The sequence below is a fragment of the Bos indicus x Bos taurus genome, chromosome 2 (assembly GCF_003369695.1).
Source record: "Bos indicus x Bos taurus breed Angus x Brahman F1 hybrid chromosome 2, Bos_hybrid_MaternalHap_v2.0, whole genome shotgun sequence".
Taxonomy (NCBI): domain Eukaryota; kingdom Metazoa; phylum Chordata; class Mammalia; order Artiodactyla; family Bovidae; genus Bos; species Bos indicus x Bos taurus.
In genome coordinates this window covers 48,151,149-48,175,291 of record NC_040077.1, presented here as the reverse complement: position 1 = coordinate 48,175,291, position 24,143 = coordinate 48,151,149, and the positions used below count along the sequence as shown (strand labels likewise).

At 35.3% G+C, this 24,143-nt stretch overlaps 1 protein-coding gene across 2 annotated transcripts in view; it reads left to right on the top strand.

Moving 5' to 3' along the window:
• The window catches only part of ACVR2A (activin A receptor type 2A), a 96,102-nt gene extending 72,035 nt beyond the window's left edge, over positions 1-24,067 (top strand). The window contains exons 5-12 of one of the 2 annotated variants that reach the window (XM_027561302.1): positions 3,354-3,377; positions 7,113-7,256; positions 9,165-9,308; positions 10,518-10,663; positions 12,310-12,424; positions 14,813-14,951; positions 19,406-19,536; positions 20,447-22,954. In XM_027561302.1, the coding sequence (XP_027417103.1) occupies positions 3,354-3,377; positions 7,113-7,256; positions 9,165-9,308; positions 10,518-10,663; positions 12,310-12,424; positions 14,813-14,951; positions 19,406-19,536; positions 20,447-20,641 (1,038 nt within the window). In that variant the 3' untranslated portion in view covers positions 20,642-22,954. Of the gene's footprint in view, positions 1-3,353; positions 3,378-7,112; positions 7,257-9,164; positions 9,309-10,517; positions 10,664-12,309; positions 12,425-14,812; positions 14,952-19,405; positions 19,537-20,446 lie in introns of both variants that reach the window. The other variant, XM_027561311.1, reaches the window with a different exon arrangement.
• The last annotated feature ends 76 nt before the right edge of the window (positions 24,068-24,143 follow it).

The following is a 24,143-nucleotide window of genomic DNA, read 5'->3' as shown; positions in this document are numbered from 1 at the left end:
CAACGTCAAAACTGATGTATTGAAATCATTTTACTTGAAATTAACTTGCAACTATTGAGACACACACATACATGTATGTCAGTACTTGAAGTTAATTTCGAATAATGGAAAAATTTCATTTTGAGTACTCTGTCAAGCACTTGTACAGAGCACTTTATACATATTAGCTCAGGTAATCTTTCAATACTCATGATGTAGGTTCTGTTTTATTACGTTTATTTTAGAGATAAGAAAATCAAGGCACGCATAAGTGAAGTGACTTGGCCTAGAGTCAGTCTGCTGAGTGGCAGAGCCTGGGCATTTATGTCTTGAGTATTATCCATTGAGTTAATTTTAATTGAATGGCTTATTTCAATAAATTATTAGGTCAGGTCCATAAAAAACTAAAGTCAGATAAAGGGAGGGATTAGAGTATATAAATTAAATTTAAAAGTTTTTATAGTGGATATATATATTGCCTTGCAGATCAACATATCAGTTTTACCATATCACAATTATTACTGTATAGCATGGTCCTTTTCCTCTTTACTTGCAGAATACAAATGCTAAATAAAAATAAAATTTCTTCTGTACACAGTAGTAAACCTGGTGCTTCTAAGCAGCAGCCAGAAGAATGGGCATGGCTGCAATATCTCTTTCAGACTTATAATCCCAGTGCTGGCTTTGCTGATGAGCTAATCACTTCTTATGGAGCTTATTCAGAATCCTCATTCAGCCACCTTGGTCTGTCTTTACTTTCGGAAAGAGTTAGATGAGGAGAAACTGTGGAAAGTAGGAGTTGATATATCACAGAGAAATTTTGAAGATCTGATTGGATAGAATCATGGCTGTGCATTTGACAGTGTCAGTATTATCAAATCTGTTAATGTATAATGTCTTGCTTTCGCTAGCTCAGAAACATTTGTCCTGATACACATACTATATTATTTCTTTACATATTCTATTTCTGTCAGCTTGGCAGTAGTCCTTTTTAAAATTTGCAATTGTAAAATTTCTTAGAATTTAAGATTACTAGATGATTAGAGGAGACAAGTCCCAAATTTGTCGATTTTTAAATACTTTTCTTAGAGTACTCAATTCTTCTTGATGGTCCGAAGAAGTTGTTGAGTGAGTTATTTAAAAAGTATGTATAAATATAAATCTTGGAATGGTTTAAATAGTAAGAGAAGACTTATAGTACATTTCCTATATTTTTATTTATAGTATGTAAAATCCATATTTCCAGAAAGAGTTCTTTGTATTCTGGTTCTGTATATATAACTGCCTACTGAATATCTCCACATAAATGTCTCCAAGCACTTAATAGACAAGAGTAATGATCTTCTCTCTCAAACCTAGTTCTCACTAAATGGACAGTAACCATTTAGCTACACGAGTTAGAAATCTAGAATGTGTCCCAATACTGTGTTTTTTCTACCTAATCTGCCTCCCTCTAGTTCTTAAGTTATATTTCTCAGAGATGCTCTCCTCAGAAAATCTTTTCTTACTCATTTTGCCTAGTATTTGTTAGGTTTCTCCTTATAGATGCTCACGGTAACCAAATTCCTTTTTATTGCTCTTATGTTATGATCATACTTTAATTAGTAAGATGCTTTGATAGTTTTTCTTCCCCACACTGTATAGTGTCAGGAGAGCCTGGGCAGCCAGTGCCTGGCACAAACCAGGTGCTCGGTAAAGATCTGTTGAATGAATAGAGAAGTATTATTCATTCTTTTCTGATATATGTTAATAGTTAAATTTCTTTTTCCCTTAAGGAATAAGCAGCAAGTCTCTTTCTCAGCTGGCAACCTAATTACTTGATGTTAATGTGCTGATTTTGTTTTCACTCTTATCTCCGGTCGCAGTGCATGGTATTCAGGTTTCATTTTCCAAGTTGAGAATCCAGACTATTTTGTTCAGTTGCTTTTCATTTGTTTGTGTATTTTAGTCAATTTTTTTTGGGGGGGATTCCTATTGAGGCCTGTTCTTGGTGTCTCTTGTTTTGCTTGGATTGTCTTATAGCTTATTCTAATATTCCTTTATTGAGAGGTATATTGAGTAAATGTACACTTTTTGATAAGATGCATGGATGGCACCTGCTTGCACAGTGACATCTTTGTCTCTGAAAGTACTGGTATAGAAACAAAAACTGAGAGATGTCTAAGCTTTGGGAAGCTACAGTCTAGTTACTTGTTTGGCATGCATTCCTTTTAAGGGATAAATTTTACTCTGCAGTACTGAGAAGATGTTTTGATAGTGGGATTAGCTAAGCCTTTTAGGTGAATTATTAAATGATTCTGAATCATTATCACAGGAGAAAATCAGAAGCAAGAAAAACTAGTTAAGCAACTGGTACACATAAACAAGTTGTCAACTCTTTTGTGTCAGTGCTGTTGTTTTTTGTAGAAATGTTGGAAACTGGGAAAGTATAATCAGTGATTGGAGGGATTTGAAGCCTTTCTTTACACTCGTGACAGTATTTCTCTTGATTTTAAATTGGGGCCTTACTTATTTTGGGATGACTAGGAAAATGAGACTCTTGAATCTTGTTCCGTATCTGAGTGTCCTGCATCTGAAAAGAATGCGTGGGTTTCTTCCCAGGGCCACCAGTACTTGACTTCCTTACCCTGCTTGTGGCTGGGTCAGTAGTTAACGGTGGCCTGGTCTGTCCCTGTGATCTGCTCAGTTCTGATCTTCCTCTTCTCCTATCTTACTTTCTTACCCTAGTTGTATTATTTATGTTGTACACACCCACACAGGCACCAGAAATGTTTTTCTGTGTCACTGTAAGGATTTTTCTATCTGCCTTGAAGGGAGAATGCAGTAGTTCAGCAACTTGGAGATTGTAGATTCTGAAGACAACTGTCTGAGAAACTCAAGTCTAGCTATATAAAAATTTCTTGTGCTGCTCGTCCAGTTTTTGTTAAAGGCAATACTGCCCTCTGGTGTCCACAATCCAATTCCAACCCATAGCTTCTTAATTAAATTGTTTTTTTTTTTTTTTTTCACTTTTACAGTTTAGACCCTACAGCTTCTTAGAAAAATGCAAAAATTATTTAAGACTTTCGGTTTAGTTTATTTGCTGGCTTGAAGTCTGTTGGATCAAGTAACTTGGGATCATACTAGAGTCATCTATATAATACTTCTTATCTGATAATGTCCAAAATTAAAAAAATATATATATTACTTTCCTCTGTTCATAAGGAAAGTGTTCTTAGTTCTCATTTTAAAAATATGATACATTGGATCATTGCCAACTTTGAAAAAACGAAATCCTTATTCTCCTTCCTTCACTTTTGTAACTAATGTGTCATTTTTCATTTCATTCTGGATATAAATCGTAATTTCTTTTGCCTGTGTTTTTTCTTCACAAGCACGCCTTTCATATAATGATAGAGGTAAGATGCACTGATGTTTGTTTTATGGCTGTGGAACTTTGTGGATGCATACTAAACATTTTGTTCTTAGATTTTGTTGTTGTTGCTTTATTGTGCATCCTTTATAGTTTATAAATTTATGTTATAGTTTTTTCCACTTACAATATTAAAAATATTTATTTTATCATAGCATTAGTTTTCGGTTTTAAAGAATTGTTAACAATGTTTATACTTATCTAAGGTGAAATGTGGAAACGATTGTTTTAGTTGATAAGTTAACACCTGATGGCTAAATTTTTAGCCTTAAAACCTTGGATTGGTTAATTTTTATAGTATGTCATTAATGTCAGCATGTGCTCATTTTTAACAGGTGCTGACTTTCTCATTGAACCCATTATCTTTTAATGTGAAATCTGTATTTTCAGGTAGTTTATTTCATCTTTGGCATCTTTAGTAAATGGACTGGCCAGAGGAATTATAACTTGCTCTTTTGCTGTCTGGGAGTTTTAAGGCTTTTATTTAGATTAGAATTGGCCTTTCATGTGGAGAACTCAGAATGAGTAAAATGGTTGCAGACAGCTTTACAGCTCCTCGCTTCTAACCTTGTATCCATTCTTGGCTGTAGGGATGATGCTGGGTAGTGGTACTGGGATGGTGGCCACTGTTGTTTCCGTGCGATTTCTCAGCATGATTTCTTCTGCTGCCATAATTTTCACATACAAATGGGGTAAAGAAGAGATGTGATCAGAGCCATGTTCTAACGTGTGTCTTTTTCACTGGGCAAAATAGCATGGGTACTGCAAGAGAACTGGAACTTAGGGCGTTTTCAAGAATTCTGTAGTCCTTATAGTTGTCCCTCTAGAAGTGGTTTTTCTCTGTAGCAGGGCAAGGGCATGTTTTATGGATAACATTAGAATGTTGTCATTATGAAGTTTAAGTTTGAATTTGTCTCCCGAGGTGTTCATGTATTTTAAAGGTATAAATCTTTCTTCCTAGAATCAAGTGTTGAGTTTTTTATAAATTAGTAAAATGATGCTAATAAACTGAAAATCATTTTTAATATTCTTAGATTATAGGATAAATAAAAGCTAGATGTAAGAGAAGCTGTTAAAGCTTCCTGTAAATGTAATGAAGAGCTAAAAAGTATGAATTAGAAGAATATTCTAATAATCTTTTACTAGAAAAGCAAAAAGATATATTGATTGGTATTACAGATTTTATAGTTATAATCTTACAGAGTTCTCATTTTTAAACCTGACCTTTCCAAGAATTGTAGAATATTGTTGAAAAACACATATTTCTAAAAGTTCTGACATTTTGTAGGTGCTGACTTTTTAGACCTTTTTCTCACCCTTTGAAAATTGGCCTGTGTTCTTGTCAGTTTAAGCTTCTTAAGGTAATTTTGACAAAGCGTATTTCAGGCTGTTAATATATAATGTTGACCATAATGGTAATAATCATTAAGAGAGTGATCTAAGATTTCTTACCGAAATAATGGTAGCTTCAAAACTTTGTAAGTAGAGTCTTGAAAACTAACAAGAACTTTTTAAAGTTTATCTGTACATTTGGAAAACATCCAGTGATTTTTTTTTTTATTGTAAACATAGGCATTGGAAATTTTTGTTTCTTAAAATTAAGTTTAATATTACATTAAAATCTTATTTTGAACAGTTAATATATTCTTAATTTGAGATGTGGATTAAGTCATCTAAATCCTGATGTATAGACTGGATCGTATCCACACGGTTGGTACTCTTTAGAATAGAGAATGGGTAAGAGACATTATCAGTCAGTTTATAAAAGTTATTACAAATCTTAGTGTGCACGTATAGTACCATTTTACTTTCTACTTGGTTATTTTCCCTCTTCAGCTTTCAGCCCTCAGCTGCATGGTTTAATTTTGGCATCCCTGCTTTGAAAACTCAACTTTTCTAACTTTTCTTTAAAAGATGAGGGAATCATTGATTTTAACTTTGTAGTTATAAAGTTTTTCAAATTGAACTTTTTCTTTCTAGTTAGCCTAATTATTCTTTTATGCAGTTATCGAATAATTCTTGAATTTTGAGGACCGAGTGGTTTCCTTTGCCTTTAGAAGAGTGGTTTTCAGCTTTTTGCCCTCTGTCTCCACGTTCACAGAAGTCCTATGTCCCTATCAGTGGGATCTCTTATTACAGACCTACTTGATCAGTCAGGGGATGAGGAAAGGAGGGAGGGTTTAATACTGGTAAATGTCACAGTCTTGTTTCCCGTCCCACTGAGGGGCCATACTTCTAAGGGTTACATTTGACTTCCTTGACTTATCACTTTGTTAACTAAAACAATCTTTACCTCTACTAACCTTCCATATTTTGAATGTGTGAGGGAAACACAGCTTCTGTAGACATTTAAAAATTATGTTAGAATGGGTCACAGGAAGTCTTCTGGTTTATCATACTGTTTTAAAATAGAAATTCACAAAGGATTTTTAGAAAGATTGTCTACTTCAGAAGAAGAAATTACATTATGTTTTCTCTTTAATACTTTGCAATGTTTCTATTGCTGAGAATCTTTCTAACGTAGATGTCAACTTTTAAAAAATCTTGAGTGGCACTTGGGCTGATTAATGCCTAAAGGGAGCACTAACTGTCTTGAGGCATTAGAAGACGAGTTTTGTTTTGTTTTTAAAGGGAGAGTAAAGGCAGAAAGACATGCATTGATGAAGGGGGTGACATATAATTTATAAGTGTCTTAGGCTCCACCCAGTGCCATAAAGTCTGTTGCTACAGAAATTTTAGTTACTTCTTACAGTATTCATTACCCAGGCCTTCAAACATCTCTTGAAGCTTTCCAAAAGGCTTCCTTCCTCATGCTTTATTTGCAGATATTAAACTAATACAATGCTTTCTGCAAAGGGTTGGCACTTCACTTTGTATAGGAGGATTCCCTGGTGATGCTGTACTCCTATTTATGTATTTGCTCCATTTAAAAAATTAACTATAGCAGTATACTTCTCTTTCATTTACCATAGCGTATCATCTAATGTGACCACTTGTTTTCTGAATTATAATTTGTATTTTCTTTGCCATTAAGTCCCAGAATACTATCTCAGTCAATTCTGGGAAATAATTATAAGCAAAAGGATGAAGTGTTACTGGGTGGAAAAATTAGAATGAACAGGGTAGTTTGGTTATAGCAATACTAACTTACATATTTTTATATGTGCTTTGTATTTGAAATACTTACTTGTAATGTATTTGAAAATAGCCGTGGGTATTTCTGATATTAGTGAAAAAGAGTTGAAGCTAAACACTCATTGGGGAAAGTAATGGATTTTGAGGAGTGGGTTTTTGATGCATAGCCATAATTTGCTGTTTTGTTACTTTTCAAATCCTTACTCTATAAAGAAGTATCAACTGGATAAAATTGAGATACTATTAGTAGTATCCTGGAAGGTCACAGAAAATCTTAGAATTAATGAGACTGGATCAAAAAGATATTTTCTCCTGATTGCTATATATATGTAGTGATCACACACACACACAGAGTAATAGTGTTGAATGTTATTATGAAAATGAAATTCAAGCTCCTTGCTTTGTGATCCCTATAGATAATTAGTAATGCTTGAGAACTCTGTTTTGGCAAGGTTGAAGTTAATGTCATTTGTATGTGTTTACCATTTTTGTCAATTGATTCCTTAGTATACTCACTTTTTTCTGATGTTTAGAAGTGATATGTATCATGTGCTGCTTTTTAAAATAATACTATTATTGTTTGTAGGACCCAGGACCACCCCCACCTTCTCCATTACTAGGTTTGAAGCCATTACAGTTACTAGAAGTGAAAGCAAGAGGAAGATTTGGTTGTGTGTGGAAAGCCCAGTTACTCAATGAATATGTGGCTGTGAAAATATTTCCAATACAGGTATGTTCATTGCAGTTTTCTGATATGCATATATTTGTTAAAAGATGCAGCTGGTTAGGTCATTGTAAATCAGAAACAGTCTGAAAACACAAGCCATATGTTTCAGGGTGGTTTTGTGCTACTGGGGAAAATGGTTAGCCCTTTTATGTCTGTCTTCTCATCTGAGAAATTAATCATACAACAGTCATGTTTGTTTGGAGCGGTGGAATTTCAGTATATGCACATATTTTTGCCAATAAAAGTTGTACAGAAATGCAGAGACGATTCTAATTAAAAATTAAAAATTCATTGTTTGAGTGGTTAATTTTTAATGTCCCATTGACATTACCAGAAAAAGCAAACAGAATAATGAAAAAGTAGTGTGCTTTGTTTTAGAATTGCTGTTTGGAGATATATCAATATTACTAGACTGATTGGATTTTGTTCTACTTTTGAGTATTGATGTAATTGTTTCATTTTGTTCAGTGAATTTTCTTTCTTTCTTTTTTTTTTTTTTTTGTTCAGTGAATTTTCAGAGGCAGTCAGCTGACTCCAGATAATTGGTTTACTGTTGACTTGTTTTTGTTTTAGAGGCCAACCTCATAAAACCCTGGTCTCACACACCTCTGAGTTACCCTTTAGTTTTGCTCCATTCGTGGTGTAGATCTGTGATGATTCCTTTGTTCCTGTTGTCTGTTTCTCTACACCTGTGGCTAATACCATGCATGGTATTGGGATCCTGGCTGGGTGTTTTGATGCAGGTTTCATCACTCCCTTGCACCTTTGTTGTAGACCTTCCTTATACCAAAATAATTCAGTTTCTTTGTCTAATATACCTAGACTTCTGCCGTCTTACCTCCTTGAAAGCCTGTTTCTCAGAGTCTGTGAAGAAGTTTATTACTTTTTTTTTTTTGGTAGCAAGGCAGATACTGTTAAATGTAGTTTAGTTCTCAGAGGAGAAGTCTGTTGGGCCAATGAGTGTTCTTATTTCATGTGAGGACGCATTTGGATTAACATAAATGTAACAACAACAATGACCATAGCTAACATTTTATTGAATGGTTCTGTTGTGTCAGATAGAGGTACTTTACATATGTAAGTACACACTGATACGTATCCATGTATTACCCATACATATAATACAACACACACTTCACGTATAACACAACAACCCTGTGAGGCAGACACCACAGTCCCTGTTTTACTAATGAGGAAACTGAATGATTATGTAATGTGCCAGAGATTCTTAGATAGTTTGGATCCAGAGGGTTCGTACCCATTGTGCCTCCGTCTTTCATTATTCTCCCATTGTGAAAAGAAACTAATCCTTTGTAAGTAGACACAACACATAAGAGGCATGGATCACTTTGCAGGCATAAGTGAGTCTGTGGTGTTTCAAATTATTGTATTGCATATTTATACCCCATTGCTTTCTTATCAACTCTGCAGGGTATTCTAAACATTTTGTTAAGAATGTCTGACATACTGTTAGTCTTCGAAAAAAATTATTTTCTATTTAGATGAAGTCATTCTCCCTGAATTTCATGTCTCAGAGAGATTATTCTTAATAGTAACATAGGTAACTTCACACCATGATGAAATTACACTGTAGTTATTAACTTGTGTAGGGAACATGTTGCCATTTTTAAGATTCAGAAGTGCAGCATTTCTGATAACTCCTACATTTACAAATTAGAAACATAAAAAAGTATGTTTGAGGGAATGGCGGAGGGCAGGCATTTAGTATGGAGCTGTTACTTGTTGTCAGAGTTTTCTTTTATTAAAAAATAGGACAAAAGAAAACCAAAGAATCTTTTAATACTTAGTCTTTACAAAAAATTGTCTTAGAACTTACTGGAGTAATCTCTTAGATATGGTTTATTTGCCTGTGTTCTTTGTATTCTTATTTTTCTTTCTTTTTAACTCTAGGATAAACAGTCATGGCAGAATGAATATGAAGTCTATAGTTTGCCTGGAATGAAGCATGAGAACATACTGCAGTTCATTGGTGCAGAGAAACGAGGCACCAGTGTTGATGTGGATCTTTGGCTAATCACAGCATTTCATGAAAAGGTAGAAATATCAGTACTCCCCATTTTAACTCAGTAAGGTCAGGGTTGGCTTACTTTCCTAATGTTGGCTACAAAACCCTCACTTACTTTTCTGGGAACAGGGTGTATCTTTATAAATAAAAACCTGTTTTAAAAGTAATTTATATTAATAGAAAAACAAAGATGACAACTTTTTCGCCTAACCCTCTACTTATATAATACTAGTCTTTTGTCCCTGATTTCTTGTGCTGCAGTTACTTCTCTTACAAATAATTATTTTAGTATCAGTTCACTTCAGTTCAGTTGCTCAGTCGTGTCCGACTCTTTGCGACCCCATGAATCGCAGCACACCAGCCCTCCCTGTCCATTACCAGTTCCCGGAGTTCACCCAAGCTCATGTGCATCGAGTCGGTGATGCCATCCAGCCATCTCATCCTCTGTCGTCCCCTTCTCCTCTTGCCCCAAATCCCTCCCAGCATCAGGGTTATAGCCAATGCTTAATAATTTTCATTCACCATTTACCATCCACCTTTATTACACAGGCCATTTTTCAACTTGAATTTTGTTTCTTAAAATTCTTTAATCAGTGTCGCTTAGTGACAGAAGTAATGTCAGGAAATTTATCTGATCTTTGATTTGTCACTAATTTGTAGGGTAGTTACCACCAAAACACATTTGCTATTTTTCCTCAATTTTTCTACTTTCAGAGTTAGTATGAAAGTATACATTAATGAAGTAGGAAATTGGGTTATTTTTGCCAATCAGTTTCATCATTGTCAGAAAAAAGTGGCTCTTTTATTTCTCTGATTCTTGACCAAAAGGTTGTCAGTGATCTCCAGAGGAAGATCCTTTAGGTTAGTTGTTTATATGTTTTAATTTTTTGTTCTCCTAGTCCTATGATATAACATCTCAATAGTATATTTTAACTTCTAAAATATTTTCTAGAATTTTAGATTTCCAATAATCTTTTTTTTCTTTTAAATTTCATCTTCTAAATGAGAAATTAACTGACTATGCTTATAGCAAACCTTGAAAGATTAGTGGTATTCCTTTCAAATGTTTATTAACGTGAAACTTAAAACCATTCAGAAAGAAATGGACTTTGGATATTATTCACTGAAAGGAAAGATATGTTGGCTTCCATAACCTCTTAAAAGTAAAAAGGAAAGTCTCCATATACACATGGCTTTTATCAAGAACATAAGTTGTTTTTTTTTCCCCCTTTCTTTAGGGTTCACTATCAGACTTTCTTAAGGCTAATGTGGTCTCTTGGAATGAATTGTGTCATATTGCAGAAACCATGGCTAGAGGATTGGCATATTTACATGAGGATATACCTGGCCTAAAAGATGGCCACAAACCCGCCATATCTCACAGGTAGAGCTGAATTTATATTATTTTCCCCAATAATTCAGTATTTGTTTATTATTTAAACTTTCAAACCATTGGGCAAAATTTTTCCCCTAGTTATTTAATCATGCTGTTGGAGGCATTTGATTTTTATTTGTTTTTCAAATTAGCTTTGAGATTGGCCAGGAAGTATTTCGGATGATATATATATTAACATCATTATCAAAGGTTAATGATTGACTTATGTTTCAATTTGTCTTATTTCCTAAAACATAGTTAAGAATGAAAGTGTATTTATCTCAAAGGAGAAATTTATTTTGCCTCAAAACATGATTTACTTCAAAGATGATTATAAATATGTATAAGAGGATGTAATTAAGGAGAGATTTTCGAATATATTTTTGTTGTGTTTTGAATGACCAAGTGATCATTACCGAAGTGCAGGTGATGGGAGGCATGATTTGAATAATTGGGTTGCCTAAATTTCCTTTTTCAGTGAAGAAATAGTACTTGGACCCAATAACGGTCAGATCCTTAAAGGGAAAACATTAGTTCCCTTTAGACATGGGATTCAGTTTGCCACTATAATTTAACTTCCTTGAACCTGGGATCAGTTTATCATCTTTTCAGTTTAAAGATGGTTGTTTTAAATTAACTGATTCTTGGAACTAATACTTAATCGAGTGCTGGTGGTGTTTTAGGTTGCAGGGAAGCATTACTTTTATTTCAATTCCAATTTTGAAAACCTTAAATGACTTCCACCTCTGAAGTTGCTCCCCTTCATCTTCCTGCATACTGTCTAACTGCCTCTTCCTGAATTTTTGCTTGCCTCACATAGTCCTATGGGAAATAATCCTTGTGAACCCCAAAGGTTACTTTAAATAGGGTACCTAAAAATCGATTGAGTCTAAAACTGGATATTGTATCATTTTTGGGTCTCTCTGCACACATAAATTTAACCATTGCTTACGACATAGATGTGTTTGCCTGGGGTATAGTTACCTCTGGCATGAACTAGTTGAGGCTAGAGTGTAGAGGAGGAGATCTGATTGCCTTAAAATGGTTACTCTTTTCGGAACACCAGGATCCAGCTGGAGCATGTATGTTATGGTGAAAATTTTTTATGTGGTAAACATTCCTACGGATGCTTTTTGTACAGCCAGGTTGATGACTATAATAAGAACCATTAAAATAAGGGACTATTTTAAAATGTAGGCCTCTGCCAATAGGCAAAAAGACTCCAATCCTGCTATTATTTGAAAATTTTTTCATTTTGGTTTTTAAACTGAAGTTTCAGTGAGAGTTTCTAACTTTAAACTGAAATATGCTTATCATCTTAAAAAACATTTTTTTGATTGGTAGATTGGAGTGACATAGATAACATGAAAGCTGGACAGTATCTTTGGAATGGCAGCTCTTTATAAAAGGCTTTATGGGGAGAATTCCTTCCTATTGTCCCTGTGGTGGATAGGACTTGGTCACTGTACCCTTGTGCTTCAAGCTATATGGAGACTTTACTTAAGCTTTTTTCCCTCTCCCTTTTTCTGTATTTCATACTTTGAATTAACTTTTTTTATAGCATACATAGTCTCTTTTCCTAGTCAGAGTCAAAAAATTTAAAAGATACTGTTTAAACTGAATTTGAATACTTTGTCTATCTTTCTATTTGCAAGGGACATCAAAAGTAAAAATGTGCTGTTGAAAAACAATCTGACAGCCTGCATTGCTGACTTTGGGTTGGCGTTAAAGTTTGAGGCTGGCAAGTCTGCAGGTGATACTCATGGACAGGTAAGGATGATAACTATAAACTCTTAAGGAAAAATAATCCTGTCCCATATTTTCTTAGATGGCTGATCTGGAATCAGTTGGTCTAAAATTATTGTGGTGGTTATTAAATTGGCATCTAATACAAGAATAACTGTCTTGAGTAAGTTTTAAAGTTGCTAAGGAAGATATTTTCATATGGTAGTTTAGATCAAGGAGTTCATCTAAAACAATTCAGATGTTATAGGACTCTATTTTTAAAACTAATCAAAGGAGAATCTAACACATTTTAATAGGCCTCATTCTTTTAGGGAGTTCTTAATATTATTAACTTATTAGCTTTAATTTAGGGTTTCCCTAGTGGCTCAAATGGTAAAGAATCTGCCTGCATTGCAGGAGACCTGGGTTTCATCCCTGGGTTGGAAAGATCCTTGGAGAAGGAAATAGCAACCCACTCTAGTATTCTTGCTTGGGAAACCCATGGACAGAGGGGCCTGATGGGCTACAGTTAATCGAAGTTTACACAGAGATCTCAGCAATGGAAGCCTGTAAGGAAGGCTAGAGAGGAAAAGAACATCCATATTTTATTCTCAGAAACTGAGGCTAGGAAAGGTGTTTTCAAAACAGTTTGACCAAAAGGTGTTATTTCCTTACAAAGCCAAATGATTTTGTATAATCATTGCTTCATCTTTCAAATTATGCAAATTATTTGATCACCTGATTCTCAGATTTCTTTTTTCCCAGTGTATGCTGTTGGCCTCCAAGAACACAGCACAACAAATTTTGGCAGTATTGACTAATGATTTAAGAATTTAGTCAATAGTCATAGTTCTAGAAAGTTGACAGCATGTGTATTTTGGAAGGAAGGCATTTTTGTGGAGTATTGCTGAGATGGGAGATTGTGCAGGAAGTCTAGGACCAAACTTCTGAGCTGATTATTTTAAGACTTAACTTTTCCAAAGAATTCAATCCTTTGGTACCTTATAAACTTAATATACCATCCCTCCCTTAAAAAAAAAAAAAGGATTCATTCATATCTTTTAATGCCCTCATGATTGGGTTATATGACGTGGGTAAAAATAATAATACATAACAATAATACATAATTACATGTATGCATAATAATAAATAATACATCACTGATTCCTTGACTTTAGATTTCATGGACCAGAAAATTTTAAATGCATGTTATTGACTATTTTATATTTTGCAAAGAACACTGGGAAAAAATGATTTTTATCTTTTGTCATCATCAATTGATAAAAGAGAGGACATTTTACACTAAAAAAAGATGATGTCATTATTTCATAAAAATAGAAGTACTTTGGATGACATACATTTGTCTTTAGGAGAAAAGACTTTTGGGAAAAGCTTGCTTGTAGCACATTAAAAGTTACTTAAAGTGGCAAAAAAGGGAAAGTTACTATTTAAAGTGTTCTCCTTATTATTAATAAATGAATTAGAAACTTGAACTTTAGGGTCTTAGTGAGCAAAACATTTTTTTTTTATAATACCTTTGTTAAATGTGTATTTACAGGTAATTGCCCGATTTCTAGTGTAGCTCACAGTAACTTAATAATGTATCTTTTGGAAATACTAGTATCTGGGCCACTCCCTAGACCTACTAAAACTCAAGTGGATTGTGATCTACCCAGGTATCACACAGAAATTTTTAAAATAAATGAATTTTGTCAAGCACCAACCAGAGTCATCTGTACTAGCTTGGTAATCATAGTTACATTAATAAGAAATAGCAAACTGCTAGGGACAGATATCAATAAGGAATATAAGAATTCATGAAGAAACAAATAGATTTTGTGCAAATAGAACTTTAGAAAGTTTATCTATCCTTTATGTGGCTAATTTGCTTTATGTTTTGTATTGTTATACTCAAAAAGAGTATTTTTTTTTTAAGGATACATTTCAAGCAGTGTACAGTCAAAAAGCATACAGATTTTTTCTCTGTTCCATCCTTTATCCACAAATAACCATTGTTCAGTTTGTGATTACTTCCAGAAGGGGGAAAAAGTCTAAGCCTAAACCAGCATAGTATGTGTTGATATATCTATTAAGTGTATACCGAAGGGATCTTAGTATATGCACTGCTTTGTTCTTTGCTGTTTTCATCCTACAGTATTTTTAGAACTCTTTCCATGTCAGTCCTTATAGATCTACCTCATGTTTTTCTAAGAGCTGCATAGTACTTTTATTTGTTTAAGCACACCCTACTCATGGTTGCCTCCACCGTTTCCATTACTGTTGTATTACTTGAAATGGAATAAAATTCTGGTGGTCAAAATTTAGTTATCTTTCCTGATAGTATACCACAGTTGGTTTTGATTCTCTTTACAAATGATAAAATGTCAGTTCACAAAATTAGTAATGGCTATTTGCTTTTAACATCTTTTTCAGGTGGGTACCCGAAGGTATATGGCTCCAGAGGTGTTAGAGGGTGCTATCAACTTCCAAAGGGATGCATTTTTGAGGATAGATATGTACGCCATGGGATTAGTCCTGTGGGAACTGGCTTCTCGCTGTACTGCTGCAGATGGTAAGGGAACAAATATTTTTTAAAAAGATATTATGTATGTGTATGTGTGTACCTACTACACATGTATGAAAAGGGTTGAGTACTCTCTAAGGTAATATTATAAAGTACAGCTGTTTTTTAAGTAGACTCCCAGAAGTGGTAGCGTAAAGAAAATTCAGGAGGCGGGACAGGAGGGCAGGAAAGGAAAGGTGCTGAAATGTCCTGATTCATTATGGTTGCCAGATGCTTTGCTGGGCACTTCACATACCTTTAGCTTATTTCCTGAAACAACTTTGGAGGTAATTATTAGCTTAGTTTTCTTTGTGAGGAATTTGACACTCAAATTTTAAGTAGAAATTAAGTAGCTTGTCTATTTTAGCTTCAAGTTGATGAGTGATAGGGCCTAGATTTGAAACTCTGATCCAGATTCAGGGAGAGGGCTGCTACCTTGGTCAGGTCATATGGGTCCTAAGACACCTAAGGGTTAAAGTCAGCTCTTGGGTGAGAGTTGCATGTAGATTTGGCCTCTCAGACATTGTCCTGGGAAGGTATATGATGGAAACATATACCTCAGCAACAGATTGAATTAGCATTCTATCCTCCATGGCTGAGCACATTATACTGCAGGTTAGATTCTGCCTCTTCAAAGCTTTGAAAGTCTGATCTACTGTAGACATTATTATAAACATAAGTTACATTCTCTAGCACATCACCTTGGTTCCAAGAGATTCCTAGTCCTTGTTTTTTAAATCCTTTTCAAAAATAGGTATTCACATTGATTGATTATAAACCTGCATGTTATATTCCTGGTGTGAAGGAATTATAGTGTTGTGGGTACTGTCTTTAGTGCTCCTTAGAAGGTCTCTCTTTTCTCCAATTATGTTACACTTTTTGGGATATCAGAATATAAGATAAACTTTCTGACTGCTAACCCCCAAACCAATGTTAGTTTGATGTTTTGTTTTTTTCTAATTTTGATTTTTTAAAGGTGTAACTATCTTAACCTATGTTCTAAGAGTATTTTTTGAGTACTGTAATAGTTTTTCAGTGTATGACAGACTACCTCTGGTATATGAAATTTGACTTGGGAAAAGGTGCTTTTAAAGGGAATTTAGTGGACAGTGGTCAGGAATGGACAGCCATTCATTCTTCCAAAATTGGTGTGGGAGTGGACCCAGAACCTGAGTAAACTGCTCAGTGTGTTTTGGGTCAAAGTGGAAGATGAACGCATTTATTATGTGCATTTATGGAGGCAGAAAGAAGCAGGTGAGATGGCAGATGTTACGGGAAAATACATTGCTTAAAATTTGACTAATAACTCTGAAGCAAATCAACTGGATATAGTATTATGAGGGATAAACAATGTACAGTTCAGTTGATAAAAATGTATCTTGGACAGTTAATTCTAGAGTAAGGTTAAGTATGAATTGTCCATGTAGGTATGTGTTTTCTGAGTTTATGTGCTCAGTCATGTCCAACTGTTTGCAACCACATGGACTGTAGCCCATCAGGCTCATCTGTCTATGGGATTTTCCAGGCAAGAATACTGGAGTGGGATTCCCACTTCCTTCTCCAGGATATCTTTCCAACCCAAGGGTCGAACTCATGTCTCCTGTGTCTCCTTCATGGCAGGTGGATTCTTTACCTGCTGAGCCATGGATAAATGTTAATACCTGAGAAGTGTAAGGAAATATTATCAGAGTTTGGAGGAGTGAAGAGTTGCTTTGTTTTGTATGAGGGAAGTTTTTATGGAATAAGAGAGGGATAGATGCTTAGATTTCTTAAATACCTTGCATGTGCTATGGAATACTTAGTTGCAAAGAGGCATTTCTGATCCAAGTCAGAAATTATAGGGGACAGTGTGAACATTGCTATAGTGATTTTAATTTTTTTTGATGGCTAGTCATTGATGGTTTAGTTCAGTGAGTCTCAAATTTCAATGTGCAAACCAAACTCCTGGGAATCTTAAAATTCAGATTTTGACTCAGTAGGTCTAGGGTGGGGCCTAATAATTACATTTCTTATAAGCTGCCTGTCAATGCTGCTCACCTGTGGACCACATTTTGAGTAGTGAGGGGAAGAGACACTTTAGAATGTCAGTACTCTTAGGTGCACAAGCAGAGCCCGACTATTCAGCTACCAGGTATTCGTACAGTTAGACAGGGTTGAATTAGATAGCCTCCTTCATGATCCACTTAACTTAATTCTATGCAGGAGTATTTGGTATGTTTCGAGAACTTGCACAGGGTTTGTTATCTATATACAGACACATCTGGTCACTGAAGTTGCTCATTAGTGACCAGTTTCCCATCAAGGACAGATGGTTCACAGACTCTAGAGTCATTCTCAGGTGGATTCAGCTTACGTCATAGCTGTATGCCTTTGTGCAAATTATGGAACTTTTTTTGAGCTTATCTGTAAAATAGGGTAATGCCACCTGTACTCTGTGAAGATAAAATGGAATATAAAGTTTCTGGTCAGCATTAAGTGTTTATTGATGATTAGCTATTACTAACTCCTAACTGAATTTCTGTATTTGAGTAGGCCTAAGTAAAAAAAAAATTATGTTGTAGAATAAATCTTGCTTTTCTGTGAAGGCACCATTCTGACTTGTTGGGAACCCTCTTTATACAGTACATTTGTGATTTTTAAACTAAATATTTGGCAGCTTTTGTGAGGGCAGAGATGTGCCTCTGGAGTACATACCTCCTTGTATGATTGTGTAGGGGGCTAGGGCATGTCAGAATAAAGATGGCTGTAATGGACTGAACCGAAAGGAAAGCACTAGTGTTGATAGTCTGATCTGAATTGCAGGAGGAGTGGGTACCTTACAGAGATGTTATATCCTTAATATGCACATATCCACAGTTCCCTGTGTCCTATATACAGAGGTAGGTATTCCTTATGCAGTAGGTAAGAGAGCTCCTTAGAATACTTAGCAGTGTTACATGCCAAATTAGACTTTTTGATTTCTTCTAAATTAAAATTTGTGGTTGTAACTACAGTTGAGTGTTTGTTTCTCTCCTGTCATTATCAGTTCAGTTCAGTCGCTCAGTCGTGTCCAACTCTTTGTGACCCCATGAATCGCAGCACACCAGGCCTCCCTGTCCATCACCAACTCTCGGAGTTCACACAAACTCATGTGCATCGAGTTTGTGATGCATCCAGCCATCTCATCCTCTGTCGTCCCCTTCTCCTCCTGCCCCCAATCCCTCTCAGCATCAGGGTCTTTTCCAGTGAGTCAGCTCTTTGCATGAGGTGGCCAAAGTATTGGAGTTTCAGCCTCAGCATTAGTCCTTCCAATGAACATCCAGGACTGGTCTCCTTTAGGATATACTGGTTGGATCTCCTTGCAGTCCATGGGACTCGCAAGTCTTCTCCAACACCACAGTTCAAAAGCATCAGTTCTTCTGCGCTCAGCTTTCTTCACAGTCCCAACTCTCACATCCATACATGACCACTGGAAAAACCATAGCCTTGACTAGATGAACCTTTGTTGGCAAATTAATGTCTCTGCTTTTGAATATCTAGGTTGGTCATAACTTTCCATCCAAGGAGTAAGCGTCTTTTAATTTCATGGCTGCAATCACCATCTTCAGTGATTTTGGAGCCCCCAAAAATAAAGTCAGCACTGTTTCCCCATCTATTTCCCATGAAGTGATGGGACCAGACGCCATGATCTTCGTTTTCTGAATGTTGAGCTTTAAGCCAACTTTTCACTCTGCTCTTTCACTTTCATCAAGAGGCTTTTTAGTTCCTCTTCACTATCTGCCATAAGGGTGGTGTCATCTGCATATCTGAGGTTATTGAGATTTCTCCTGGCAGTCTTGATTCCAGCTTGTGCTTCTTCCAGCCCAGCGTTTCTCATGATGTACTCTGCATATAAGTTAAATAAGCAGGGTGACAATATGCAGCCTTGAGTTACTCCTTTTCCTATTTGAAACCAGTCTGTTTGTTCCATGTCCAGTTCTGTTGCTTCCTGACCTGCATATAGGTTTCTCAAGAGGCAGGTCAGGTGGTCTGGTATTCCCCTCTTTCAGAATTTTCCAGTTTATTGTGATCCACACAGTCAAAGGCTTTGGCATAGTCAGTAAAGCAGAAATAGATGTTTTTCTGGAACTCTCTTGCTTTTTTGATGATCCAGCGGATGTTGGCAATTTGATCTCTGGTTCTTCTACCTTTTCTAAAACCAGCTTGAACATCTGGAAGTTCACGGTTCACATACTGCTGAAGCCTGGCTTAGAGAATTTTGAGCATTACTTTACTAGCATGTGAGATGAGTGCAATTGTGCAGTACATTCTTTGGCATTGCCTTTCTTTGGGATTGGAATGAAAACTGACCTTTTCCAGTCCTGTCATTATAGCATATGACAGTTAGGAAAAGGTGGTGAAAGTATGCTTTAGAAAACTTGTTCCAGTTAGGAAAGCAAGATGATTTGAATTAAAATGACTTTTCCCCCTTTTTTACATTTCAGGACCTGTAGATGAATACATGCTGCCATTTGAGGAAGAAATTGGCCAGCATCCCTCTCTTGAAGACATGCAGGAAGTTGTTGTGCATAAAAAAAAGAGGCCTGTTTTAAGAGATTATTGGCAGAAACATGCTGTAAGTTATAGTTAGCTTTTCACTTTAATTTCCAATTAAAAAAAATGCTCATCAGAGGAATGATTTATATTTTTGCACCTTTTCTTTCTGGATTTCCTGAGGCAGAGATCTTGGTACAAGGTATTCTATTCTAGAGTCCTAGAAACAGTGCAGTTAAGGCCACATCTGTACACTCGTGAGGGAGACGGTAAAGTCAGAGCTGTGGGGGACACTTGGCTTTGTGCTCCTGTGTCACAGTGTCTCCTATCTGGAAGGTTTCCAAGGGAAACAAGTGGCTGACTGTGAGCCTGTGGAGAGTTGTATAACCTTGCTGACCACCACCGTCGCATATGATGTTGTTTTAAAAAGTGAAGTACCTAGTATTATTCTATGACAGTTACTGCATTTTGATTGGATGATTTTCAAGTTCATAAGAGACTAGGAATGTGAAGGCTGGAACAATATTGCCCTGGTTATTTTGTTCTAGATATAACTAGAAACATGGATAAGCCAAGTAGAGAATCCTTAAGTGTGGCTTCCTAACCCTTTTCCTACTTATCTGCAAGGTAGAAATGCTGAGAAACTAAGAAAAGAATAAAAATTGGTAAACTTCTCAAAGCCTTAGTTTTGAATTCAGTTCAAAGGTTAGCTTAAATTACCTGCTTTGTGAATAATGATCAGAGATATTTGGAATTAAACAAATCACCTGCTGTGATCATCTCCAGTGCTTAAAAAAAAAAAATACTGTTTTCTCTCAGTGCTTCTCTCCATGTGAGATATTCGAAAGTGAATGTTGACAAATATCAAACTTGGCTAATTTTGAGACTTTCTTTAACCCACAAGAATAGCAATTTCTTTATGAGAGTTTTACTCTAGTTCCCAATAGAAAACAAAAATTGCTATGATATTTAAATGTGTTTTTCCTTTTTAGGGAATGGCAATGCTCTGTGAAACGATAGAAGAATGTTGGGATCACGATGCAGAAGCCAGGTTATCAGCTGGATGTGTAGGTGAAAGAATTACTCAGATGCAAAGACTAACAAATATCATTACCACAGAGGACATTGTAACAGTGGTCACGATGGTGACAAATGTTGACTTTCCTCCCAAAGAATCTAGTCTATGATGGTTGCACCATGTGTACACACTGAGAAACAGGACTCTCAACTGGAGCTGCTAATGAAACTGCTTGCAGTTTATTTTCTGTGTGAAATGAGTAGGATGTGTCCTAGACGTCTCAGAAAGAAGACTCTCATTTCAAATGGTGGCTCTGGGAGACTTACGGCATTGCCTGTAGCAGAGACATACATGAAGGACACGCGACTAAGAGAAAAGTTGTAAACTCTATAAAGAAACTTTTGAAAAAATGTACATGAAGAATGTGGCCCTCTCCAAATCAAGGATCTTTTTGGACCTGGCTAATCACGTGTTTGAAAACTGACATCAGATTTCTTAATGTCTGTCTGAAGACACTAATTCCTTAAATGAACTACTGCTATTTTTTTTTTTAAATCAAAAACTTTTCATTTCAGATTTTAAAAGGGTAACTTGTTTTTATTGCATTTGCTGTTGTGTTTCTATAAATGACTATTGTAATGCCAATATGACACAGCTTGTGAATGTTTAGTGTGCTGCTGTTCTGTGTACATAAACAAAGTCATCTAAGTGGGGTACAGTAAAGAGGCTTCCAAGCATTACTTTAACCTCCCTCAACAAGGTATACCTCAGTTCCACGGTTGCTAAATTATAAAATTGAAAACACTAACAAAATTTCAATAATAAATTGACCCATGTTTTGTAACAAGGTATTACAAATTCACTGTGTTATTTAAGAAAAAAGGTAAGCTATGCTTAGTGCCAACAGTAAGTGGCCATTTGTAAAGCAGTGTTTTAGCTTTTCTTGTGCTAGCTTGTGATTTAAGGGAAAAAAAGTGCTGTTTTTTGAAATGAAAAAATGGTGTATTTCCCCCTTTTCTCCCATGTTTTAAAAAAAACTTCATCTTATATCAAGTTCCCAAAATATTGCATACTTAGCTACATATTTTTTTAGGTGTGCTGTGCTTGGGGACTATTTGAAAATTTAAAGCATGATTTAAAATTTTTTAAGTGAGCTGTAACACTGGAAAGCTCTTCATTTTTATTCTTTAAAAATAGATTTTTTTTCCTATTTATATATGTAAAATTGTAGTGTATTTCTTTTCACCAAACAGTGTGTGGGACATTCTTGATCACTGTTTTAGAATCACCTCAGGAAGTGTCATTACCCAGAATTCCTCACTCTCTGCTTTGAGACTTGTAACTTTATTACTATATTTCTGCTTGGTGCCATCTTGTCAGAGTAATATTTGATGTCTGTGATATGTCAAGAATTATCCTAGGATAGAGATTTAAACTTTTAAGCACAGATTTCAGATGTTACTGCTTTAAAACAAATCAGGGATAACAAGTTAAACTTATAACTTAAAATATGCAATGACATTTAGAGGTAACCAATGTTGATATAGGTAACATAGCTTAGCATCCTTCCACAAATTGCTTTTACAACTAACTGATATTAATTTAGGATAGTTCATGCCTTATCCTTGATGAGAAAATCGAACTGATAAGTAGGTGCCAAAGTGCTTTTCAAAACACTATTACATTAGAATATAATTGGATTCCTTCTCAAATTTACAGGCCAAAGCAAAACATTAATTAGATTACTGACCAACAAATAGTCAGTATTATACTATGTACTTTTGTCAGGTCATTTAAAAATCCATGTTAATTTTATAAAAGAATTTTTTATGTGTCACTATCAGGAGCTCACTGTGAATGTGTTATCTTCAAATGGCTATTTAACCACACAGTACACTACATTTTACATAAAACATGCACTTAATCTCTGGGAATAAATTATATTATTTATAAATAATACATAGGTCAACAGACTCTAAGCAGGGAGGGAAAGAAGAGTAACAGCATTGTCGTCAGTGTGCCACACACCATACAGAGAATTGTGTTCTTGGTCACATCATGTACCCAAGGCTTTGTTGTATTTCTAAGAATTCCCATTTCAGTGTTGAGTTTACCTTTATTTCAAAAAGTACCTGGCTTCTCAATTTCTTGGTTTTGCTTCTACCTGGAAACTAATCAAGAAGGGAAAATAATGAGAATGTTCATACATGAAAATTGTTCATCTCTTGAAGACTGATTTCTACCTGTTCTGAACATTTAATCCTGTTTTTAAAAGTTTAAAAAAAAAAGTCAAAGGAAAACAAGGAGTATTATGATGAATGTTTGGCTTATGTGAACACTTAAAGAGTTACATTTATAAGACCAGTTATTCACAAAATAAAGTTTTCTCTTCATGTTAGAAAACGTTTTTAGAAATCCTGGGTATTGTACTTAACTCTAGCTAACCAATTTTACAATAAAACCTGTATCCTTTTGAGAACTACATTGGTAGAAAAATAATTTTTATAAGCAGTAAAATAAGAATGTTCCAGTGACTACCTGTCCTGTACCTAGTCTTGTTAAAACTTTCTTTTGCAGGGCATTTTCACGTTTGGTTTACAGTCAGTGTAGAGTGGGCAAATTAATAAAAAGTTTGAGCTTAGGGATACTGAAAAAAAGAAAGATCAAAGAAAAATGATTTGTTTGGGGGTAAACAGACCCCAATAATTTTTTCCTCATGTGTATGGTGCTCCTTATGATTCGTCTTGTATTTTGCCTTTATGACACACATCAGAACTGCTGCTCTAACTTACACTCTTGACCTTGCCCAGATCTCCGTGTAAGGAATGCTTTATGATCAACTGCCATAGGACTGATGGACTAGTCCAAACTGATGGACTGTTTGGCTGTATTCGAAGTCTATGCCCTGCACCGCTCTTGTATGTATTTTAGATGCTAGGCAGTTTTCAGCATGTGACGTGTGATTCTTGTTTGAATGTTTATTACAGGTACCTTGTGAATTCCAGAACAGAGACTGTGCCTCACAGTTGTTGGTCCCATGAACTTGCACTGTCCTTCATGGTGATGTTTTGAAAATACAATCAGAAAGAAAAAAGTTTAGAACTTAAAGATGAATCATAAATCATGAAACTCTTCTTCCCCCGTCCTTACTCCTAGGTAGTATAACAGCTACATTTAAGTAAAATGCAGGTAGGAGGGGAAAAAATCCTGGATAGTTTAGTGGAAAAAACTGATTAACTTTAAAAAAGATGCTTTGCCACAGATATTTTCCAGTTTCTCTTTTTTACCTTTTTAAAATATTACTTTTTAGGAACATTTGGTATAATGTGCATAAAATTATTTACTGATTTATGGGCAAAATGATACAAGTAGCATCTTGATTGAACATCATTTACCTCAGATATTCAACCAGCAGTACATTTTTTATGCAGTCTCAACCCATATCCTATTTGTTACCTCTCAAAATATTGGTAAACAATTATTTTAGCTTTACTCTGTATTTCTTGTCAGTGTTTTGGGCACAGGTTGTTGTACTACTGTCAAATTGTACTTGCTATTTTTTCTGCAAGTATTTAACAAAAAGTCAAAAAAAGAAAAAAAAAAAAGTCCCATAAAACCCCACCTTGGGTAAGTGATTGTTAAATATTGTACAAATAAAATGTATGCTATCC